The following is a 26237-nucleotide window of genomic DNA, read 5'->3' as shown; positions in this document are numbered from 1 at the left end:
GGCAGGTGCAAAGAGCACTGGGGGAAACGGGTTGCAGACATGTGGCTGGAGAGAAGCAGTCAGACCCTGGAACTTCTGGGAAGCCATTTTAAGGATATGTATGTCTTTAAGGCAAATGGAAAACATTGAAAAGGTTCGACATAGTACTTTAAGGAGATGATTTTGGCAGCAGTGTGTAGGTAGAGAAAACAGTCAGTTAAGATGTTGCAGTTGTTCAAGTTAGAGCCAAGGAGCGTCGGAGCTAGAGTGGTGGCAGAGGGCATTGAAAAGTGAGATATGTGAGAAAAATTACAGGGTGTTTGTATCACCTGACTCTTTTGAGTTGGTCTGAACAACCTGTGCCTACCCTGACTTGGTCCTTCAAGTCAGGTCCCAAAGACTCGCTGATCTGGGCAGTTTGTTCAGACTCCTGTTATCCATTCTGGTCCCAGATATTTTAATCCAAGTCTGCCTGGCTCATGCCTCTGGCTTCTTACCCTGAAATGTTTCTCCTCTGGCTTTTCTCAGACTCTTCTGAGATAAAACAAAATATAAAATAACAAAAATACTTTTTATTTATGTAATGCCTCTGACGGAGCTATTATATATATATCGGGAGGATATTTAAACAGATATGTTTGAAACTAGAGGCAAGATATTATTTGGGGAAATTGAGTCATTGTGGCTGGTCAGAGATCACTGGGCAAGTGGTTGCAGAAATGAAGCACTGGGTAGATGATGTCTCTACTACTGACCTCAAACTTTCATTTTTTATAGTTCATATTCAATAAACATTTTCTAATGTGGCAAAGTCAACAGTGTAATTGTTTTCTTCATCTTCTTCCTTTTGTGTGGAATTTGGCTGCATCATTATTATTTTTTAAACAGCCTTTGGCAGAGATACCTGATCCAAAGACACAGCGAAGCAGCCAGGACCAGTTTGTTGAAGTGAATTTGGTTTCTGTAACTTACTTAATTGGATGTTTGTCAGCATTATGAAGTCTTCCAGGAAGAATCTACATGGTTTAAAATCAAGATGTACTTTAATTCAAGGGCTTAACAAGGTTCTGTATTTGGAGGCATTTCTAATGATTGTTTGACATCTCTCTGTTGAAATAGCTCTGGTCAACTGGATGAGGAGATCAGGGCCTGAACTGTAAGCCTGTGAAACGTTTATTTACAGACACACCAGATATAGCTCAGATATCCCTGTAGAGACAACATGAAAAATGCAACCCAGCGAGAATAACTGTCTTGTTCTGGGTGTGTTGGGGTAAAGATGGTTGTGCCACATTAATTAATTGCTGGTTGAACCAGGGCTATTGAAATAATGCTTTCGTAAGCTTTGGATTCAGTAATTTCAATTTTGTACTGTAAATCAGCCCCTATACACTGGCTGTTTCATGTCCTTTACACACATGCAGTAGGGTATATATTAATATTATGTCTATAATATTACAGAGGTTTAGATCTTCTGACTATTGAAGCTAGAAAACAACAAAGCATTTCCAGCCTGGTAAGCATAATTTTTTAGGGAATATTTACTGCGTGGTGTCATATTAAGTTTTATGGTAAATAAGGCAGCTCTCACTTGTTAGCTTTCATTCTCCACTGTTCAGAGTGGACTCTTATCCTTCTGGGAGCTGGGAGATTAACGTGGGCCCCTTCTCTTACATTCCTGTCTTTGTTTCCTTTTATTTGTTTACTTCGAATTAGGCTGCTTCATCTACTTTTAGATTTTAAGTCCCCTAGAGGCGGGGATAGTGTCTAGGTTGGTTTTATGGAGAACACTCAGCATATTGTGGGGGTGTTATAAACATGCCATCTGTGCTAATTTAAAATTCAGTTTCAGACCTTTCAGTACTTTTGTGTCTAGTTGGTTATAGAAATCTGAACTAGAATAGAGGTACTTAGCCATGTAAGGCTGTATAAATCCATTAAGTGCGCATTTTTGTGGGCTTATAAGTGCTTTTATTTCCAGTAATGAGATAAGGACACTGTTAATCTACCGCTTATTAATATCTTTTTATTTTGAAATTTAGATACTCCTAGGTGGTTTGTTGTTGTTTGTTTGTTTTTTGAGACAGGGTCTTGCTCTGTCTCCCTGGGTAGAGTGCAGTGGCCTCATCATAGCTCACTGCAACCTCAAACTGCTGGGCTCAAGCAATCCTCTTGTCTCAGCCTCCCGCGTGGCTGGGATTACAGGCATGCATCACTATGCCCAGCCAAACCCCTAGCTAGTTTTTTTATTTGAATATTAATCAGAATAGAACATCGTTTCATTGGCACAGACTACTTTTGTCTGGGGCACACTTTCACCAGTTTGATGATGTTTGTTTAGGTATAGGGTGGTTTGTTTTAAGCTTACTTTGTCTCAAAGGGGAAGAGGAAAATTGAATCAACAGTGCATTTCAATTTTAGATTAAAAGCCATTAGAAATGAAATTGAAACACACACAAAGCACAGAGTGTGCTTACTGTAATGTGTTCATTTCATATATGGATTTATAACTGGTCTCATTATTTGATAGGCCTCTTTTACATTATATGAATTCTATATATCCTTGCCTATCTTTTTGCTATTATTGTGTTCTTCATTATGGCAAAATCCCTTTAAAAAGTTATAATGTAAACTTTTTGTTCAAATATAGCATAATACATAAAGTATACAGCTTGATCAATTTTCTCCAAGTAAACCTATGAAACCAGCACCCAGCTCAAGAAATAGTATTACAAGGACCCTAGAAACCCTTTTTTCTCCTTTCTTCTGCTCTCAGGGTAAATCACTAGTCTGACCTCTGTCACCATATATTAGATTAGCTTGTTTTTGAACTTTTCTCTTTCTGGCTTCTTTTGCTCAACATGTTTGTGGGATTCATCTATGTTGTTGCATGGAACTGTAGTTCACTCGTTCTCATTTGCATGAATATACTACAAGTTATTCATTCTCCTGTTGGTGGACATTTGGGTTGTTTCTGGTTTGGGGCTATTACAAATAATGTCACTGTGGTCATTTCTGTTAGGTATACAGCTGGCAATAGAAATGCTAGGTCATATGGTATTTCTGTGTTTACCTTTAGTGGTTACTGTCAGTTTTCCTCTTGCGCCAGTGGTGTATGAGAGTTCCAGCTGCCTCACGTCTTTGCTAACACATGTACTTTCTTCTTTTTCATTTTAACCATTCTGTTGGGTGTGCAGTGGCATAGCATTTTGGTTTTAATTTGCATATCCTTGATGATTAATGAAGTGGAGCCCCTATGTATATGTATATTGGCCATTTGGATAGCTTCTTTTGTAAAGTACCTCTTTAAGTTGGCTTAAAAAAAATTGATCTGTAGCAATTTTCTTTTTTAACATATTCTGGATGAGTCTTTTGTCAGATATATGTGGTATTGCAAATATTTTTTCCCACTTGGTGGCTTGCCTTTTCACACTTTTAATGTGTCTTTTGATGAACAGATGCTCTTAATTTTAATCAAGTCCAACTTTTCCATTTTTTCTCTTATGGTTGGTTCTCTTTGTGTCCTGTTTAAGAAATGTCTGCCTCCCCTAAGGTCATGAGACATTTTATATTTTCTTTTAAAAGCTTTACTATTTTACCATGCATATTTAAACCTACAGTCTATTTTGACTTGATTATTGTATAGTCATGCATTGCTTAACGACAGGGACATGTTCTGAGAAATGCATCATTAGACAATTTCATCATTGTGTGAACGTCATAGAGTGTCCTTACACAAACCTAGGTGGTATAATCTACCATACACCTAGGCTGTATGGTATAGCCTATTGTTTTTAGGCTACAAACCTATACATGTTACTGTACTAAACACTGTAGGCAGTTGTAACACAGTGGTAAGTATTTGCATATCTAGATATATCTAAGCATTAAAAAGGGACAGTAAAAATAAGGTATAAAAGATTAAAAATGGTACACTTGTATAGGATACTTACCACGAAGGGAGCTTATAGGACTGGAAGTTGCCCTGGGTGTGTCAGAGAGTGGTGAATGAATGTGACGGCCTAGGACATTACTGTACACTACTGTAGACATTATAAAACACTGTACACTTAGGTTACATCAAATTTATTAAAAATTCTTCAATAAATTATCCTTAGCTTACTATAACCTTTTTACTTTATTTTTATTTCCACTTCTAAACATTTTTTGTTGAAAACTGAGACACATACACACCCATTGGCCTACACAGGGTCGGGATCATCAATATCACTGTCTTCCACCTCCACTTCTTGTCCTATTGGAAGGTCTTCAGGGGCAATAACACGCACGGAGCTGTTGTCTCCTCTGATAGCAATACCGTCTTCTGGAATATCTCCTGAAGGACATGTCTGAGGCTGATTTACAGATAAGTTTTTCTTTTGTAAGTAGAAAGAACACACACTAAAATGAGGATAAAAAGTATGGTATAGGCGAGGCACAGTGGCTCATGCCTGTAATCCTAGGAGGCCGAGGCAGGAGGATTGCTTGAGCTCAGGAGTTCGAGACCAGCCTGAGCAAGAGTGAGACCCCGTTTCTACTAAAAATAGAAAAAATTAGCCGGGCATGGTGGCACACACCTGTAGTCCCAGCTACTTGAGAGGCTGAGGCAGAAGGATCGCTTGAGCCCAGGAGTTTGAGGTTGTAGTGAGCTATGATGATGCCACTGCAGTCCAGCCTGGGTGACAGCAAAACCCTGTCTCAAAAAAAAAAAAGTGTAGTAAATAACATGTCAGTAACATAGTTGTTTATTATCATTATCAAGTATTATGTACTGTACATAATTGTGCCAATACTTTTATATAACTGGAAATGCAGTAGGTTTGTTTACACAGCATCACCACAAACACGTGAATAATGCATTGCACTATGATGTTGCCACAGCTACGAGGTCACTAGGCAATAGTAATTTTTCAGCTCCATTGTAATCTTATGTGAACACCTTCGTATTAATGTGTTTGGTCTATCGTTGACTGGAATGTTGTTATGTGGCACACAACATGTATGGTTTGAGGTAGGGGGTCAAGGTTAATTTCCACCCACCCCCATGTAGATACCTAATTGACCGAGCACCATCTATTGGGGGGGAAAAAAAAAAAAACTTTTATTTTCCCTCTACTAGGATGTCACTGTTTTTGCTTTTACTTTTGGAGTTCTGGGTTTGCCATTGTTTTCTTTCCATTTTCAACACATGGTCAAAATAAGTAAAGTTTAACTAAGTACTCGTGGTCCTACTCAGATGTAAAACACCATCACTTTTGCTTCCACATCAAAAGTACTATTTATTTACCCAAGGCAGTGATGACATCCTAATTGGGTTTAAAGGATACATTGTTCATTGTGACTTTCTGAAGCTTTGCAGAGCTCCAGGTTGGCACCACTCACTCTGTGTGAATGGTGTCCCTTCGATTTGGTGGTACATGGCCTATATGGCAAAATCCAGCAGCCCTGAATGCTACTTGTAATAACTGGAAAATAAAAATAAATCATTGACATTTTCTATGCCTCCAATAACCCATCTTTTAACAAATAAAAGTTATTTATATTAAGTACAGTACTGAAGTGTGCCACAAGTTTAAAGGGGTGTATAAGAAGTAAACTCTGAGATAATCCTATGACTTTTCAGAATTTATCAGATCTGATAACCTTACTTTTTTTTTTTTTTTTCCCAGAGAGAGGGTCTCACTCTTGCTTAGGCTGGTCTCGAACTCCTGAGCTCAAGTGATCCTCCGGCCTCAGCCTTCCAGATTGCTAGTATTACAGGTGTGAGCCACTGTGCCTGGCCAACCTTACTTTTTAATGTTTCATATATCAATTTTTAGTTTTTCTTTAGAAGGTAGTTTACATCAGTTAAGATTATTAAATTCCTCACTAGATCACTTGTCTGTCCTAGGAGAAATTTTGTTTCCAAGACTCCCTAGAGCGTTCTAAACTTTAATCAACACATTCAGAAGGTAACCATTGAGGCTTATAGCTACTCGTACATGTATTTCCTTGGAGGTACAACCACTGCAGCAACTTTTAATCTTCTAAGAATCTAGAGGAACAGACAGACCCTCTTTCCTATACCTTTTAAACTACATCTTATGAAAATATTTTTTTCTACAAATGAGTAATTTCTCCTTGGATTTTATGCCTTAGTTTAATCATCAACAGATGTGTCTGACCAGTGACTTGTGAGGATTTTTATTAGCATCATAATCTGATACTATTATGTTAGATCTTTAAACTTTAGAAAAATGCAGTTGGGATGAAAGTATAAAATCAGAATGATACCTGTCAAAAAGGATATGGAAGTACTTAATAAACTTCTATAATTAGTCCAGCTGGTTGAGCATAGAACAGATTTTTTTTAAAAATCTCTGTCCGTGCTGCAGACTGCAGCCCTATTTGTGGGCAGTTCTGTCACTAAGGATTGCCAGTGGTTAAAAGACGACTGACTTTGAGACTGGGTCAGTTCAGCACAAATGCCTAACTCCTCTTGGGAAAGCAACCCAAAGCCATGTCCTGAAAAACAGGTCAGTAGCATCCTAAATAAACAATAAAGATGGAATATTTATGTAATATTTAGAGTTTTGAGGGCTTCTAAACCTGTAAAACCAAAGCAAAAATCTCCAACAGTAATTTCATGTGGCTGTGGACACTTTGCTAGAGTATATATTATATATTCTATAAACTAAAAATAGTGGCAATAGCGTGATATCTTAATGATTAATATTCTTTTGATATTCATTTTTAGGTTACGTAATGTTATTTTAAAGGGTTACTCTAGTGTTTTTAAGTAAACTGCAATATTCTCTTTTAACATTTGTTGTGCTTTTTATTATATGTAGTCTGCATGTCTATATAAGAGAGTAATTGATTTTGGTTCTGTTGCCAAATCTCATCATTTCATTTCTAAAAGATTGAAATTTGAGATATTTATGTTCTGATCGCATTATCACTTAAATTTTATTGCTTGACTCAAATAATACTAAACACCTTACATGAAAGGCATTGTGCTAAGTATTGTGGAGGAATTCCTGAATAAAATGCATAAAATTTCTGGTTTTTAAAAAACATTCTGGTATAAGAGCAAAGGAAGAGAAAAAAATTAGCATTTATTAAGCACCTACTATACATGCTAGGTGTTTTATCTATGTATTTTCATTTACTTCTCAATACAATTCTTTTTTTTTCCCCCCAAACACCTATAATAGAAGCATCAATACAATTCTTTAAGGTAACCTGTGATATCCCCATATTACAGATGGTACACTTGAGACTCAAGAGAGGTTAAGTAAATTACCCAGGGTCACACAGCTAGTAAAGATCTGAGCCAGGTCTGAGTGACTCCAAAATGCATGTTTTTGAATGTGGCCCTTGAGAAGATAGCCATTGTTAAGGAGAATGGGTAAAATTTGGGCATGGGGAGATGGGAGGAAAGTTATTTTAGGAAAAGGAAAATTATGAAGGCCAGAAAACTTAACCATGCACAGGGGATATTTAGGTAGGTTAGACCAGCAGTTCTCAAACTTTCTGGCCTCAGGACCCTTTTAATATTCTTAAAAGTATTTAGGAACCCAAAGAGCTTTTGTTTGTGTGGGTTATATCTATTGATATTTACTATGTAAGAAATTAAAACAGTTTAGAAATATTCAATAAATAATTTTTAAATAACATTAAACACATGTTAACATAAATAACATTTTTATGAAAAGTAGTCATATTTTCCCAAACAAAAAAAGTAGTATTGTTTTACACATTTCCAAATCTCATTATAGTCAAGCTTATAGATGACAGCCGGATTCTCACATATGCTTATACATTCAGTCTGTTACAATACAAATGTCGTTAAGCCTCTGGAAAACTCCACTGTATACTCATGAGATATTGAGAGTGAAAAAGGCAGATAACATCTTAGTTTTATTATGAAATTAATTTGGACCTCACGGACCTCCTGAAAGTATTTTAGAAAACCCAAGGGCATTCTTTGGAGACTAACTGGGCAAGTTTGCGAAGAGGAGCTTAAATGAAAGTGTAGGTTTCATACTAGATGACGAAAAGACTTTCATTCGTGGAGTTTGGTCTTTAATAAGCACTGGGGAGCCACTGAAATTTTCTAAGCAGAAGAGTGAAATGAGAGCCGTGTTTTTAGAAGGTTATTGTGCAAATAATGCATAGAATATTGGGAAGCAGTTATAGTTGAACTGTAATTGATCTTGGAGGTAACTGTGGTAAGCAATGCAATGGATATCGAGATAGAATATATTGTACTTCACATCTGACTACATATGAAGGACACAAGAGAAAGTGAAGAGTCAAGATAATACTGAGATTTTGAGCCTGTTGGCTAGGTGGTTAATGTCCCATTAACAGATACGGGGAATATGGAACAAGAAGCAAGCTTGGAAAAGAAAATAGTGAAGTAATATATATAAAAAGTTTTACATTTTTTAAATTTTGAAGTAATTTTTAGTCTTCAGAAAAGGTGTGAAAATAAGGTCGAATGTACATATACATCCTTCACCTAACTTCCCCTAATATTCACAACTTATATAATCATCGTACAGTTATCAAAATGTGGAAAGCAAGCTTGGTACAATCCTATTAACTAAACTACATGCCTAATTCAGATTTCACCAGTTTTTCCACTAGTGTCTTTTTCCTGTTTCATTCCACATTGAATTTAGTCATTGGATCTCTTAGTATCTGTCTTCCAATCTGTGACAGTCTTTCATTGTATTATAAAAAGTTCTTAATGAAAAGATGTAGAGGGAAAAAAATGTCATTTCATCTCTTTTAAACTGCATAAGAGGCCAGGAGAGGTGGGTCATGCCTGTAATCCTACCACTCTGGGAGGCCAAGGCAGGAGGATCCCTAGAGCTCAGGAATTCGAGACCAACCTGAGCAACAAGAGCAAGACTGAGATGGTCTCCACTAAAAGTAGAAAAATTAGCTGGGCCCAGTGGTGTGTGACTGTAGTCCTAGCTACTTGGGAGGATGAGGCAGGAGGATTGCTTGAGCCCAGGAGGTGGTAGCAAGCTATGATGACATCACTACACTCCAGCCCACGTGACAACATCGAGAGACTGTCTCAAAAAAAATATATACATAAACAATAAAGATCTTTTTTTCTTTAAAAAATTAGAAAAGTATTATGAAAAATTGAAACACCGTAGAAGACATCAAGTAAGGAGTAGTAATCCACTCTCAGAGATAATAAGTGTTAATAGTATGATGTGTATCTTTTTCTTTATTTTTATGCATGTATAATTTGTGCATATATTATGAGATCATAATAGGCATACCATCCTGCAACTTGTATTTTCCATTCAAACCCTGTTATATTCATGTAACATTCTTTGATATCCGCATATACAGATGTATCTCATTCTTTTTAATGGTTACTCAGTGTTTCATAATATGGCTATATTATTTTATGAAACCATTCTCTTATTGATAGGCCTTTAGGTGATTCTCAGTTTTTCATACTTATGCAAGATGCTGCACTGAACATTCTTGTATATGTACCTTTGGCTACCTGGGAAATTACTTGTATGAGGTGACATTACCGAATCAGAGACTATACGCATTTTCTGTTTTCACAGTTATTACCAAATTACCCTCCAAAATATTGTGTCTCAGCTTACACTCCCTCTAGCAGTGAGTGACATTCTTATTTCACAACAAAGGTGTGGATGGAAGTATTCTAAACTGTTGACCGTGGTTTGGTCTGGGTAATGGTCTTGTGGGTGTTTGACTATACGTTGCTCTATTTTTTCCTGCAAATCACTGTTTTGCTTTTGTAACACACATGCATACACACAGATACAATATTTAATTTTTTAAAAAAATGAATGGTTTTAAATGCTTCGTCTTTGAAGTCTTTTAATTAGCATGAGATAAAAGCATGGCCATGAAGAGGTCTAGACAAGAGGCCTGAGGGACTCATGAAACAGTTATTGGGAGGCTGTGTATAGGGTGCATCTTAGATTTCAGGTAGTGGTGGAATAGGCAGGCATAAATGTTCAAGAAGTGGGGTCATAAATTGTTTTCTAGAGGGACTTCCATTAGCAGTGAGGAATATGGAGTTAAGCCTTGGCTCTTGTAAAGATCTGTGGTCTTGAGCAGGTTGTATAATTCAATGTTAATTCTTACAGAGCGAGTAGGAGAGGGCTAAGTGAAGAGACTACCTAATCCTGGCATATCCTTTTGAAACAACATAAGAATCACTAAATTATTTTTGATACCTCATATGTGGCTGTGATAGTAGTAGTAGGTGAATAACAATGCCAGCTACAGCAGAGAAAGCATAAGTCAGATGAGGCAGTTTCAGAAAAACTAAGAGTAATCTGAATCAAAAGGGAGAATTTGATAGATATAAGCAATCCTTGATTTCTTGTGTCATCTAAAAGTTGGCTGCTGAATAGACTAAGAGCAAAAAGAGTGCGGTTTTGGTTTGGTAGTTTTTGTTTGTTTATATTTGCACCTCATTAGCACATCTCAGAGTTTTCTAAAATATCTTCATTTTTCTTTTTTCAAATTGAAAATCTGTATTTTTGGGGGCAAGAAGAGGGTATGTATCGTACCTTTTGTTTTTTGTTGGTCATTCTGTCTGCCCATATGCTTCGTAGCTTCAGTTACATCTTTCCAAACAGTATAACGGCATATTCCCAGACACATGGATTGACAAAGGGATAAAACACTAGGCATCTAGGCCCTCCTAAAAAGTCTAGGATATGTAAATCTCCTCACCAAAGCATTATTGGAATTATTTGTAGCAAGTAATGATCAATGTGAATGTTAAGGTTGTTTGATGTACTATCAGCTGCCTCTTTCTTCTATGGGTGGGCTTTAAGTATACAACTTAAGAACCTGGACTTTGTAGAGTTTGTTCTATTTTCTCTCTTTCTCTCCCTAGCTCTAACTTCTTCTAATAGAGGAGGTAGAATCAGGATGTAAAAACATAAGATAACCTTTATTTTGTATAATATTTTTAAAGGGATTTGAAGAACAGCATGATATTTGAAATTTGAATATGGTTCAAGGCTGTTTGAACTAAAATATGGTTTTAGTTTTTCTTGTTAATAAAATTAATATGTACGTATTTGTATGTATGATTTATTCACATATACATTGTCTCTATGTAAAATATATACATGCAAATCATTAATAATTTTTTAAAACCACAGAGACTATTTTCTGATTAACTAGTTTTCCAGTTAAAATGGGGGCAAAGAATTCTCATTTACACTAATGTTCAGAAAACTCAACATGATGAATACTTTCAGAAGCAATCTCCTAAAAACCCAAATTAGAAAACTGTTATAAGGTACAGCCATTCTAAAATGGGGCTATGAATTGGGAACTGCTCCTCCCTCAATCTTTTAATCTATTTAAATAATTGTATCTGGTACTGGAGAATCAAATGGTTGCTATCAATCCCATAATATCTTAACATTTACTGGAGTGCTTACTATGTGCCAGACATTGTGCTATATCATTTCACTTGATTGTCATAGAAACTATGGATAAAGGTGGTAATGCCACTTTACATAAAAGAAAACTGGAGTTTAGAGAGGAAAAAATGACTTTTCCCAAGATCACGTGGCAAGTGAGTGGTGGCATCCAGACGACCTGAACTTCAAAGCCTTGCTTTTAACCAGGATAGCTAAATCAAAGATTGAAATCCTTCTTATTGCTTAGATGCACACAGAGCAAAGGAACAGCTGTGTTAGTTAATTCTTCTTAGGAAGAGAAACCTCACACCAGCTATTAAAAAAAGAGCGACAAAACAAAAATGAAAGTACCAAGGTGTACTGGAAAAGAACATTGGACTTGGAAGAAGCAGACCTGAGTTTGCACTTGGCTCAGTTACTTAGCTCATATCACTTTCTTGGGAAAGCCTTCCCCTATCACAACTTCTTTCTTGTTTGTCTCTATTAGAGCACTGGACTCATTGCTGTAATTACCATATTGCAGTGATTCTAAGGTGCACATCTTTCACATTTTAACGTTTGGAAAAACTAGGTGCATCTTATAATTGATGGTGTCTTAGAATTAATTGGCAGCATTTTTCCTTAATTATTGGTACTTAAAATAAGGATGTGACTTACAGTCGATGATGTCTTAGATTTGCTTAAGGGCCATATTTCCTTATATGTGTTCCCACAAAAATGTTTACATCACTCCCATGGTTTCAAATACCAAGTATATACAACAATTTTCCAATTTCTAGCCTCACCCTCTTTCAAGCTCCAGCCCTGTATGTGGAACTAAAGTTTTTCTTGGTACCGCAGGGATCACAGATTCAACATATCTGCTCTCCAAATCATCTTGCTTTCTTCTAGTGTCCCCCGTCTCAGCAAATGCCTTCTACATTTGTACATTCGTGAAACTAAAAATCAAGAAGTTGGACTGCCTGGGTTTACACCCCAGTTCCGCCCTATGGTAGTTCCATGAGCATACCGTGAAGTGCGTCACCTTTACCTGTAAAGTGGGGAATGTGATGACATCTCCCTCTGAGGATTGTTAGGGTGACTAAGACACTGAGTAAATGTTAGCTGCCACCTACACTTCATATGTATCTGTGACCTCGCCCTACTCTGTACATGTGATTCACCATCAAGTCCTGTGATAGATAGGCCCCTCAACATATCTCAAATCCCCCGCCTTTATCTTGCCACCGTGTCTCCAGTCTAAACCACCATTTCTCTTGCCCGTAGTGACCAGTCTTGTTGCTTCTCCCCTTTCCCGTTTCTAATCCAGTCAGAACCATCCTTTGAGTCACAGTCTGCCACTTCTTAAAACCCCTCCCAGTGTGCTTGGTATAAAACCCCAAATCCTTAATGCGGTGTGTTTTGTTCTCTGTTTTCTGCCTGGCTTCTGCCTACTGTTCCAGCTTCATCCTGTGCCAGCCTCCCAATGTTACTCATTTCCCCCAAAACGAACTCCCACTCGTCCTTTAGCTTTCAGCATCAATGTCACTTCCTCACAGACATTCCCTGATCTTCCAAACTACATTAGGTAGGTTCTTCCATTATAGTCCTTCGTATTGAACTTACACATTTTTTTTTTTTTTTTTTTTTTTTTTTTGAGCCAGAATCTCACTCTGTTGCCCGGGCTAGAGTGAGTGCCATGGCGTCATCCTAGCTCACAGCAGCCTCAAACTCCTGGGCTCAAGTGATCCTCCTGCCTCAGCCTCCCGAGTAGCTGGGACTACAGACATGCGCCACCATGCCCGGCTAATTTTTTCCATATATTTTTAGTTGTCCAATTAATTTCTCTCTTGCTCAGGCTGGTCTCGAACTCCTGAGCTCAAACAATCTGCCCGCCTTGGCCTCCCAGAGTGCTAGGATTACAGGCGTGAGCCACCGCGCCCAGCCTGAACTTACACATTTCTTATTTGGGGATGATCAGTTACTCCCCAGCTGAGGCTGAGGAAGTTAAGTAACTTCCCCAAGGCCACAGAGCTGCTTGTGTTAGGACTGGAATCCCAACCCAGGCCTGGCCAACTCCAAAGCTGTGTCCTTTCTATGACCTTTCCCCTCTGCTGCCTTGAGGGCAGGAAAGACCATGTGAATCCGTGTTCTAGGTTTCAAAACATGGCCTGCCTGCTCTTCTTTCTTTCTACGTAACTTTCAAGTTGTTCTTAAATATTCATTCATCTTTCTGAACCTTCACTCTCCTTCATTTTAGGTTGTAACCCGTTGGAAGTAGGACTTGTTTTTTAGATATTATCTCCCTGGCACTTACATAAATTACCTTGTATACAGCAGATACGCATTAAATTTTTTTGTCTTAGGGATGTTAAAATGGCATTTTAATCCATTTAATCTTTTCAAGGTTTGGAGCTGCTCATGGAGGAATTTAGTACTGTATTTCATACCTTTCTACCAATTAATGTCAGTACATTTTATGTTTTCATATTCTGAATAGAATTGCCAAAAATGGTTTTAAGGTAAAGTTAATAATTTGTGTCTTAATGGATTATTATGCTTGTTTCATTGGGAACAGAAAGAATTAACCTTAAGTGTTTTTGCTTTCCTTTAGGAGTTAAGTGATCTACAACGTGATCCACCCGCTCACTGTTCGGCTGGACCGGTGGGAGATGACCGTAAGCTTTGCTCTATTGCCAGGATTTTGCTACCATTAAAAATATAGGTTTGAACATTCGTTAATGACTCCAAAACTCCTTTGTTTGTTTCAGTGTTCCACTGGCAAGCAACTATTATGGGGCCTGTAAGTATGATTCATATATATGAAATTAATCCCCTCAGCCATACATCATTCTTGCCATTTCACCTTTGATCAGATGTTTGTAACTAAGGTTGAATTTTCTTATACTCTGAATCACCCAGGAAGCAAAATATGATTGAGGATTTGTGATGATTTTCTGGAGCATTGGTGGCAAATACTTTGGATGATCACTATGAGGTTTTTTTTTTTGTTTTTGCCAAATCCTTGATTGTTACACATCGTAATGGATCACCCACAATTTGCAACCAAGTTGTGTGTTCGCTTTATCTTTTTTTTTTTTTAGACACAAAGAGTCAATTGTTTATAACTATGCATAATCATTCTCACATCCACAGTTTTAGTAGGTTAAAAATAAGTCTAATTAACTCAGTAATGGAATTCCTGCAAGTAACAAACATCAGTTTGCAATATGTTTCATCACTGTTCTTGTTTGTGAAAGAGAATTGACAAAATATTGCAATGGGTTTATCTTTTTCACCTTATGAGTTTGCCGCTTTTAATTTTGTCTCATTGTTCTGAACTAAAAATTATGTACTGTTTTATACCCTCCTCCACTTAGTACTTGTTTCCTTTGTTAAAATTATTTCTTTCAACACCTGAGAGGCAATTATGAGTTGGAACAGGCTTTTCTTTGTATGAGCAAAAATCTGATTGCATAAGAATGGGCACTGACAGCTCAAATCTCCTTTCTGAGTGAGCGTACGTTAGTAACATGTTTCTATGAACATCATTCTCTCCTCCTGCCCTTAAAGGAGCTTTATCAGTAAGTTATAGAGTTTTTAATTGTATTGGCTCGTGTTTAACTTCAAAAAAACCAAAAACTACTGAATATCAAAGCAGGACTCCTGGGCAGTTGTCTCAAATTACTAAATTGTTTTATTAAGTTGATTTTTTAAAGGTAAAATGCAACATAATTGTTTTAATAAGTTTTAACAACTTTCAATAAGAATCTAGTTATTTGCTTGTTTTCGTTACTTACTAAGAACCTTCAAAATACTATCATTTAAAGATCCATCCTCACCATTTTTTGTTTGTTTTTGTTTTTGAAATAGGGTGTCGCTTTTGTTGCCTGGGCTAGAGTGCAGTGGCATCATCATAGCTCACTGCAACTTCAGACTCCTGGGCTCAATTGATCCACCCGCCTCAGCCTCCCAAGTAGCTGGGACTACAGGCACATGCCACCATGCCTGGCTGATTTTTTCTTTTTTTTATAAGATGGGGTCCTGCATGTTGCTCAGGCTGGTCTCAAACTCCTGGCCTCAAGTGATCCTGTGGCCTCAGCCTTCCAAAGTGCTAAGATTATAGTCTTGAGCCAACTCGCCCAGCCCCAACCCTTACCATTTGAATTATAGCCCCTCACAGATGTTTTAGGTGAATCACATGTAGCAAATGGTTACAATTATGTTATTCATACCTCCCTTATTTTAGTAATGTAAACATGACTACTGTTGATATTAGTCATGTAATGTAATGTACATTACATTACAGTACTCTGTACTATTATTTGCATATCTAAGCAGACCATAACCATCATTGTAATTTGCTTATATTTTCTACATTCTTTATAACTTTTGATGAACTAGAATTAAACAATATATATATAATAATTATACAGTACAGTCCTCTAATATGTATGCAGGAACTTAAAGAGGAAGTAATAACAGTCTTGCTGTTATTACCCAAATGCTAATATAACCTGATATATTTAATTAAATATGAAAGAATTAAAATAGAATTTTACGTATATTTTGCTACTTTTTCCCCTTTTTTAATTTTTTTTTGGCTTGTAATGTTAGAAGAACTTAAACTTTATAAAAAAGAAGGTAAATACTAGCCTCTACCCTTTTTAAAAAAATACTGATTACTGCTGCAGAAAATTATCTTTTCTCACAGCAGTCTTGTGTGTATACTGATCTTTAAAAATTTGTACTCATGAACAGATTTGTTTGGGCAAGTTATACCACTGTGTGTGTCCTATTTTTGTTTTCTTTTAAACTTTTTGACGTTGGCATAATTGTTGGAAAATCATCCTTCATACCTGCAAAGGGAAACCTGTTCTCAAGGTAAATGATTTGAACTTATTTCAAAATGATTGCCTTTTTTTCCCAAACTGATAATATTTAATAAAATCAGGTAAAATATGATGGCATTCTTTTCCAACTGATAGTATTTGGTGAAATCATCTTAAGTTATTGAGTAAATACTGATGCAAATATTTTGTAATTTCAGCCTGATAGCGCATATCAAGGTGGAGTCTTCTTTCTCACTGTACATTTTCCGACAGATTATCCTTTTAAACCACCAAAGGTATTTTTATTTTTATGATTGATGTGACTCCCACGTCAGGGATTTTACTCTTTATCTAGAGGTAGTTTCATGATGTCAAAGACTGTGGGTAGTTTAGCACTTTTAAACTTTGTAAAGCCACTGAATCTAAAATATGCTTTTTTACTCAAATATTATATTAGGCCTATAAAATAAACAGTAGTATCTGTTGTGCTATAAATTAGGTTCCTTGGCTTTTTTTCCCTCCTTATTAGATATCTATAGTTTGGGAAGTTTTTATGGTTAAGAGTCAGACTTTGCTATTCATGGGATTATCTTTCCAAAGTTGACCCTTATTTCTCAATTTTTAAAGTAGTCAGTAGACATTTATTGAGCATCTACCATTTTCTTTTACATTGCGGAAAACAAAAGTAAATATGACATAGTCCCTTTAGTATGCTAGGAAAGGTAGAAACCTGTTCTTATTAAATTTAGTTTAGATTAGCTCCAAAGGGAAACAAATGATGGGGATATCAAGAAGGAAAAAAAATTAACAGATTCTGTCACTCAGAAAATAATTACTTTAGATTTTTAAAAACACCTGATTAACATTGTGTATATGAAATGATACGACAGCACCTCTTGTGGGAGATTAGGATTCTTGGTGGATTTCTTAGGACAGGTAGCAAGCTGAGACCCCTCAAATTTGCCCTGGAACAGAGTCAGCACCCTGATTTTAGACCCAAGTGTCACTTCTAGATATCACTGATAATCAAAATTAAGAAAAGGATTATTACTTCTAGGTATGGTGAAAGCCATGGTTGATTACTTCAGGTGCTCTTCAACCAGTCAGACTTATTTATATCACACTCTCCAAAATGCTTCTCAATTCCTTGGAGGGGAAAAGAGGAAAACTGATTGACTTTCACCTTCCCACTAGTTAGAGCTACGTGTAAAGTACAAAGTCGATGATCATTTGATTAGTGTTGAAAATAATTTCTCCTCTAAGTTTATGTAAAGTTGAGGATATTTTACCCTAGAGCACATTGGTTCTGTTTTGTTCATAGTTTGTGGATTGTCATGTTTTTGTGTTTTTTTTTTCTTTTTTATGTTTAGATTGCTTTCACAACAAAAATTTACCATCCAAACATAAACAGTAATGGAAGTATTTGTCTTGATATCCTGAGGTCACAGTGGTCACCAGCTCTGACTGTATCAAAAGGTAATTTCATTTATCAGATTTAAAACAGTTGATAACAGTGAGACTGGAGAAATGAAGTATGTAGGGACAAAAGTTTTTTTTAAAAAAACCAATCAACTGAGCTTTTTTCTGTTTTGATTTTACTTTGCTCGTGTAGCCCTTATGTTACTCTGGCTTTTAGCAGTTAACTTGGGGGTTGAGGGGTGGAAAGAGCAATCTAAATGATGAAATGAGAAGAAATTTAAAATATGAGAGCTAGAAATTTGGGGATAAGTCTATTGATATTTTACCCTTTTTGGCTTGGGTGTTGTCTTTAGAAAAAGAGAGAAAGGTAGAAAAAAGAAGATTTTTAGGACCAGTTATCCCATTCATTAAATGGAACTACTGACATAAAGCTTTACAACTGTTTTACTTCATCCAAGAAAAAAATATCAGATTGGGCTGATAAAATAAATGATTTAAAATGAAAGACATATTTGACACTTTAATGTAGGACATAAAATACGTTAGTCCAAACTTAGAATAATCGATAGCATCATTATAATGACTGGCACATAATCAGTGCTGATTCTCAGCTTTCACAGGTTTTTGGCGTTGTTCTCTGCTAAATTATCAGATCTATGTACAGGCTGTCTGAAGCCATTTTTGTTTCATTAGCCAATACTGTTTACAGTGCTAGCACTCTTTATTTGTGTCTTGATTCTCTAATAGAAGATAACCTGAGTGTTGGAAAATACTGTTTGGGTTAGAAGCAGCTGCCCCTGAAGTAACTACCAAGTTTTCCCTTTTTATAAAATTTTGGAAAATTATTTCTCTCGAAGGATTCATAGGAAGAACATGTGCTGATTTCTTTCTTTCTTTCTTTCTTTTTTTTTTTATAAATGCTACCTGAATATATAACTTGTTTTTAAAAGTGATAAGGTTTACAGGAAGTAGGGCCCACAGCCATAACTCTTTAAAGTATTAAATAAATAATAGCCCTTCGGGTTAATTATTTATGAATGGTGGTTTTTCTGACCCAAAATCCTCATCTAAAATGCTCATGTAGATTCTAGTATCCTTTTTAAAATCTTTCATATAGTGTAACTGTCATGCACTGGATGTAGGAAAGATTCTGTGTCAAAGGGCTATTCAAGTTAATATACACTTTCCTGGAATGGTGTCATGAAATGAACGTCATTTGGCATAAGCAACTCAGTCCTTATACGTACAAATGGCAGACTGCCACATGCTGAGTACTTATCTTCTGACATTGGTAGCTTTTTTTAAAGAACACTTAGTAGTATTGGCTTCTGGAAACTGTCCTTTGAGAATTCAAAGAGTCTCAGTTTCCTTAAATGTAAAATAGGGTTTATAATAGTATTACTACATAGGGTCACCATGCACCTGGCTCACAGTAGGCACTCAAATGAATGTTAGCTATTACCTTTTTCCTTATCTTAAGGGATGGATATGGTTTGTGTGCATGATAGTGAAATTAGGTCAAATAACTCCTCTCAGCAGGAGAAGGCAGAGAAGGAACTTCTTTCTTACGGTATAAATAGATCATATCTCACTCATTTGTTTGTATATTTTTTACTTTTCTATATATATTTTTAATTGTAATTTTAGTTTTTTGAGATGGGGAGGGTCTCACTGTGTTGCTCAGGCTGGTCTTGAACCCCTGGGCTCAAGCGATCCTCCTGCCTCAGCCTCCTAAGTAGCTGGGATTACAGGCGCATTCCACCGTGCCTGGTGCTTTTCTGTATTTTAAATGTCTTGTTCTGCTTTTTACCATGAGGTCAGTGTGGAAGCATTCTGGAGACTTAGGTGAGCCCAGGAAATCTACCCTGTAAGTTTGATATACAAGGCCTGAAGTTTCAATGAGCAAATGGAAGATAAGGAAGATGAATAAAATATTAGTTTTATCCTTAGTCCATAACACTCCTCCCCTTTCCCTATCATTTAAGACTGCTCTATAAATCCACCCTTGAACTTAAAAGATTCTGAAAATATAAACATGATGGGGGGTGGGGAGCAGTTGGAAATGAGAGGTTGTTCCAAAGGTTCCATGCACCACCTCTGAAATGGTGTCATGTAATTGAAGCAGAAAAATGAGGAACCAGAGTCCTTGTTCCCTCTCATTTCAGATACTTAGATGTTTTTTTTAAGTGTAGTTATTTGTATTAGTATCTTTACATAGTGTAGCAATAACTACTTTTTAAAATTTCATTTATATTTTAACATATTAAGTTATATAAAGATAGCTATTAACATTATTTTTAAATGCATGCCATATGAATAAGGTACATGGAATAAAATATTCATTGAAAAAATCTTACAGATTTTCTTTGTAGACAGTCTATAGCACTAAGCCAAAGTAAAAAAGCATACGAGCATACTATCCAAAATGGTTTGGACTGTTAACTGTACTTTGATTGCTTTGAAGAGAACTCTTAAGTTTAAAAGTTATTAATAGCTACTTTGGAGGTTCACATTTTTTAAATAAAGGGAAATTCAAATAGAATTTAAAACCTCAAAAGGTAAAATAAAATTTGTATTATATACATTTTATGGTAATTTTATAATTTAAAAAATTTTAAAGATCAATTTGCTATCAGCCAAAGTTAGTGTAAAATGTAGTTTGTATAAATGTAATTTTATTTTTTTAATCTGTGTTCAGTAAAGTTATTTTCACATATGTAATTTGTATAAAGTAAAAAGATTATTATCTAATATGATGTTCTCTTTTAAATCTAGTTTTATTGTCCATATGTTCTCTACTTTGTGATCCTAATCCAGATGACCCCTTAGTACCAGATATTGCACAAATCTATAAATCAGACAAAGAAAAGTAAGTGTTTACTTATATTAGCTTCTGTTTGGATGCTTTTCCATATAGTCTGCCAAAAAATGAATATTATCAATATATTTTAAGTACATTTATGCTTTTTATGCTTGTATTAAGTTTATCTTTTTCCAGGGGAGTAAACCTTTCTTTTAAAACTCTATTAAGTCTTTTTACAAAAAATCTTGTTCTTTCCCATTACTGTTTTATGGTACGTGTTCTGTGTTTGCACAATAATAATATATAATTTGAGGTGGTAAATTAAAAACGAAAGAATTTAATCATAGGAAAGTACTAAATATTGTATTCCCTATCTTCTCCCAGGAAGAGAAGTTAATTCTAGGCCCACCCAAACTGACCTAATTTTCAAGCTGTTCCACCTTGCTTGTACTGTAGGTTTATTTGCAATTTGCAGGTAATGCTCATTCAGGGTTGGCTTTTATAAATTTCTATTAGAAGTTGGTTTCTAAGTTTTGTTTTTCTATATTTAGGTACATTTTCATATAGGTTGCAAAAAAGTCCTTAAGTTAAAAAATCATTTATTTTTCCTGTTTTATTTATGCATGGGGGAGCCTATATCACATATATGTATGATTATTGCAGTTAAGCATGAGAAGATAGGATATGCAGTTTTATATGGAAAGAAGCTTTTAAAAGATTAAGTTTCTGTGTTTTTACTATATCTCTTTTGTTTGCCTACAGATACAACAGACATGCAAGAGAATGGACTCAGAAATATGCAATGTAAAGTCAAAAAATTTTTCATATATACCAGAGTACTGTAAAATCTAGGTTTTTTTCAACATTAGCAGTAAATTGAGCACTGTTTACTGTTTCATTGTATCATGAAACCCTTTGATTTTTGCCCATTTTAAATGTGTTTCTGAAGCAAGACAAAACAAACTTCCAAAAATACCCTTAAGACTGTGATGAGAGCATTTATCATTTTGTATGCATTGAGAAAGACATTTATTATGGTTTTTAAGATACTTGGACATCTGCATCTTCAGCTTACAAGATCTACAATGCAGCTGAAAAGCAACCAAATTATTTTTTGCTGAAACTAGATGTTTTTACATGAGAAATACTGTATGTGTTGTCTAAGATGTCGTCAGTTTTATAAATCTGTATTCAGATTTCATTCTGTTAGCTCACTTTATAATTTGTATTTTTTTACTGTATAGACTAAATATATTCTATTTACATGTATGTCAACTCATTACTTTTTTCCTGTGAACAGTATTGAAAAAGCCCAACAGCTGATAATTAAATGAATTGACTGTGTCTCCCTTGTCTTAGGATATTCTATAGATTGATTGCAGATTTCTTAAACCTGAAATGATCTTTACACTGTAATTCTCAGTATACTGATTATGGAGAAACACTTGTTTTGATTTTGTTATACTTGACTTAACTTTATTGCAATGTGAATTAATTGCACTGCTAAGTAGGAAGATGTGTAACATTTATTTGTTGCTATTCACATTTGAATTTTTTCCTCTATAGGCAATATTATATTGACACCTTTTACAGACCTTACTGTAGCTTTTTCCATATAAATAAAAAGCTTTTTCTACTATTTGTCTTGATTACTTAAAAAAATAAAAATTTAAGTAAGAATCAAAGCTCTATATAAAATTTTGCATGAAAATTATTTCTAAATTGTGAAAATGAGGTCCATTATGTTTGGCATTAGTCACTATTATATAAACTTTATTGTTTTAGGTTAATATCTCTTTACTAAATGGTCAATCTGTAAGATGATATACCTTGGTCCTTTGTTGTAGAGGAGCATTTAGAATAAGTTGGGGTTTGTCCTGGGTCTCATCTAAAATGGAATTTGTTAAAAGTACTGAAACGAGTATAAGGTGGTGTTACCCACCCTGAAGAAAAGTATTTATTTATTTATTTATTTTGATACGGGATCTTGCTATATTTCCCAGGTTGGTCTTGAACTCTTGGGCTTAAGCCATGCTTCGCCTCAGCCTCCCAAGTAGCTGGGATTACAGGCTCATGCCACCATGCCTGGCTAGAAAATTCTTTGTAGACCTGCGGAATCACTAGATTAATTCATTAGAATGCCCTGTAAATGTAATTGACATTATATTTCTTAACATTTTAAAATCTAGAATTTCTAAAATAGAATTTAATTGTATTGCAATTTGAAAACATCCATTTTTTACTATAGAAGTTACAAAGAAAATTCTAAATGATGCTTCCCTCCATTTTTTATATATTGACAGCTAAAAGTGATTTAAATAAGCAGGTTATCTTTATAGATTTTAAAGAAAACTAGAAAGTTCTAATGTTTTAACCTGGGAAAAAATACATCTCTTCAGTGTTTCGCATGCTTATCGAACTTGAGTGAGTGTCATTTTTAAGAACAGTTGTAGCTCTTCTGGTTACTGCAGTAGCTGTGTAAGTGTGCAAGAGTCTGTGATGGGTGTGGTCATTAGCCAAACATTTCCATCACTTGAGTATTTATCATGGTTCATTATTATTAAAGCACAAAATAATCTGTTAGAAAATGTGTGTTTTTATAAATGAATGTACAATAATTAAATGAATTGTGAAATGGATGTTTAAGAAAATATAGGCTTAAAAAAGTAACTATATTAAGTGATGTCTTAAAACAGCCATATCATGAAAAACACTACTTTACTAGCTATATTATTATTAAGCTACATTTGCCCTGCATTTGAACACTCAACATCGTTAGATTTAAGTATTTAGTATACTTTGATAGTAAAGGGTTTTGTTTCTTGAGTATCTTTCACTTTTTAAAAAAAACCTTTCATTTGTGTGGCATTTATTTTTGGAAGTGTCTTTTTTTCTTTATTAAAGTTTTGGAAACTCGCCTAACTCTCGTTTGCCTTTGCTTACATCTGAATTGTACTAGACTCCTGAGGAGTAAGCACAAGTTCTCATAATTAATTGCAAATCTTGAGCTTGATGGTGGCATAATGATCAGTCAGATTACCATTTTGGGTGTATTATTTTTACTTAATTCTAACAGAGAACATCAGTTAACTTTTTAAAACTAAATTCAAAGTTAGGGCCTTTTCATAGATAAAGTATTAATTTAAGGACCTCCTTAGCGTGAGGAAAATATGGGTAATCTTTTGGGAATTTAGAATTCCACCTCTTGAAGTCCTGGATGCTTTGAAGCATAGTTGAAAACCATGTTCAAATTGGATTCTGGACACTTGGAACCGCCACACACGATACATCAGTGATACAGGTTGTAAGGACAACCTTGCCACCATCCCCCATCTCAAAAGGGTATTATTCCTGAAGTACAGTTTTACGCACATGCCTCTATAAACTGTATTTAATTATTCATTTTGCTTTATTTCCCTCTTCCACCGCCCCTCAAAATCTTGATAGGAGAAATTAAAGATTTACTTTGTAAGTCAACTAAAATATCAAGGGTAGCTGTAAGATTCAATATTCAAAAACAGTTACTTTTTTAAAAAGTCATAAAAATAATATCACATTGTAGTTTTACATTTTTCTTATTTTATCCCAGTGATCTACCTTTGACATGATTCAGTCATTGACATTTGTCAGGATCCTGCTCTCCCACGGTTCTGTATTTTTAAAATGGAGAGATTACGGAAATGAATTTTCTTCTCAGATAAAAAAGATTCTTGGTTATGAAACTATATCATGTGTTTATTGGTAGTCAATTTGAACTGGATTCAAAGTCCAGTCCAGTTGAGATGTTTTAAACTTTGAGTTCTGCAGTAGAATTATCGTCCAGTTACTCATTCTCGTTAGGACCAGCTGTGGAAAATGTGATCGAGGCTTTAGCCATTGCTGTGTAAATAGAGCTGCAATGTATTCAAATTGTTGAAAGTACTGCTTATCTTTTAGTTTAAATTTTTTTTGAGACAGAGTCTTGCTCTGTTTCCTGGTCTAGAGTGTCGTGGCTTCAGCCTAGCTCACAGCAGCCTCAAACTCCTGGGCTCACGCAATCCTCCTGCCTCAGCCTCCCGAGTAGCTGGGACTACAGGCATGCGCCACCATGCCCGGCTAATTTTTTCTGTATATATTTAGTTGTCCAATTAATTTCTTTCTATTTTTAGTAGAGACGGGGGTCTTGCTCTTGCTCAGGCTGGTCTTGAACTCCTGACCTCGAGCGATCCTCCGGCCTCGGCCTCCCAGAGTGCTAGGATTACAGGCGTGAGCCACCACGCCCAGCCTTAGTTTGTTTAAATCTTTTAAGTGATTATTAACAGAACAATAACAAGTCTGAATTTTTAAAAATTTAGTTCTATCACTCTTACCAACTATAAAGTAGGACTTTCAAATTTTTTTCTTTAAAGCAGAGATTTAATCACAATTTAATAGCCCTAAAATGTAATGCAGATTATTTGTGAAATTTCTCATTTGTAATAATGCTTGTCTTTTATTGTTCTGACAGTTGTATTGTACAATGAATGCAATTAGAGATTTATCTAATTTCACTTGTAAAAAGTTGCTATATATAGATAGCTAGTCATTTCTGCTCTTTTTGTACTGAGTAATGTCTGTAAGCTCTTCTTAAACTGTAATTGATATGGTTTCACCAGGTGTTTTTTTTCAGTAGCGATGATAATTGAAAAATTATAGACAGCTGGTTCTAGAAATAATTTGTAATGCAGTAGTGTCTTGGTGACAGCCTTGTAGATTTTATATCACTTATTTGTATTTTGTTATGTTTAAATTTCTGCTTCCATTATCCTGTTATATATAAGAATGGTTTGAAATTTAAATGACCTGAACTAATAGAAAGAGAAAACATTCACCTAAGAGTATTAGTATTGGGGGCATTTTGTATAATAAGCTTTTCTTTAAAAACTTACTTTAACATTCTGTTAGGTTCTACTTCTATAGAGGGAGAGATGTGCCTCTCTTCATCAGGAAGTTGCTTTTATTATACTGGCACATTGGTTTAAGGTCTGAACTATGCTTTCCTCATAATTTGCTTGGCGGGAAAAACTGTTAAGATCTCTTTAAGTGCAAAAGATCACTATGAGTTGTGTATGAAATATTTTAATATAAACTCTTAATATACATATTGTGGAAAACAGTTGTGACCCCACTTGTGTTGGCACTTTTGATACACTTGTTTTGGCAGTCCCGTGACCACCCACACATTCGGTATTTCAGTAGAAGAATTCACAGGACTCAGCATATGGTCATACTCACAGCTAAGATTTATTACAGTGACACAGCAGGGATACACAGCTGGGTTAGTAAGGGGGAAAGACAGATCTGGCAGAGTCTGGGGGAGTCCATGTGCAGGCTGCCTGTGTGCTTCTGGAAGGGGCCACACACAGTACACTCTTCCTCCAGTAGTATCATGGGCATAGTGTTTCTGCCCATGGAAGCCAGTTTGAAACTCAAAGTCCAGGGTTTTTATTGGGGGCTAATTATGTAGGTACCCTTTGTTCTCCAAAATTCTAGTCTCCCAGAAGGAGAGCAGGTGCTCACCATAAATCACACTGTTTATTTAAAAAGTCTAGTCAGGCTAGCACAGCAGGCACAACCTTATCACTTAGGGATGGTTTCAGAAGCCAAGTTCCCAAATGTCAGCCAAGGGCAAACCATGTAAACAGGCCCTTCTAAAGATTAGCCTGTACAATTTGTTGAAAAGATGATTCCTTCCGCCGAGCCGGTGGCTCACGCCTGTAATCCTAGCACTCTGGGAGGCCGAGGTGGGCGGGATCGCTTGAGCTCAGG

The 26237-nt window shown here is 35.7% G+C and overlaps 1 protein-coding gene across 1 annotated transcript in view; it reads left to right on the top strand.

Annotated features, from left to right (window-relative positions):
- The window catches only part of UBE2D1 (ubiquitin-conjugating enzyme E2D 1), a 30851-nt gene extending 8720 nt beyond the window's left edge, over nucleotides 1–22131 (top strand). The window contains exons 2-7 of the mRNA XM_012657692.1: nucleotides 14011–14074; nucleotides 14168–14199; nucleotides 16447–16524; nucleotides 17599–17704; nucleotides 20423–20516; nucleotides 21213–22131. Of these exons, the coding sequence (XP_012513146.1) occupies nucleotides 14011–14074; nucleotides 14168–14199; nucleotides 16447–16524; nucleotides 17599–17704; nucleotides 20423–20516; nucleotides 21213–21258 (420 nt within the window). The 3' untranslated portion in view covers nucleotides 21259–22131. The remainder of the gene's footprint in view (nucleotides 1–14010; nucleotides 14075–14167; nucleotides 14200–16446; nucleotides 16525–17598; nucleotides 17705–20422; nucleotides 20517–21212) is intronic.
- Nucleotides 22132–26237: the final 4106 nt, after the last annotated feature.

This window comes from Propithecus coquereli, unplaced genomic scaffold (genome assembly GCF_000956105.1).
Source record: "Propithecus coquereli isolate 6110/MARCELLA unplaced genomic scaffold, Pcoq_1.0 Scaffold115, whole genome shotgun sequence".
NCBI lineage: Eukaryota > Metazoa > Chordata > Mammalia > Primates > Indriidae > Propithecus > Propithecus coquereli.
This window is presented reverse-complemented; position numbering and strand designations above follow the sequence as displayed.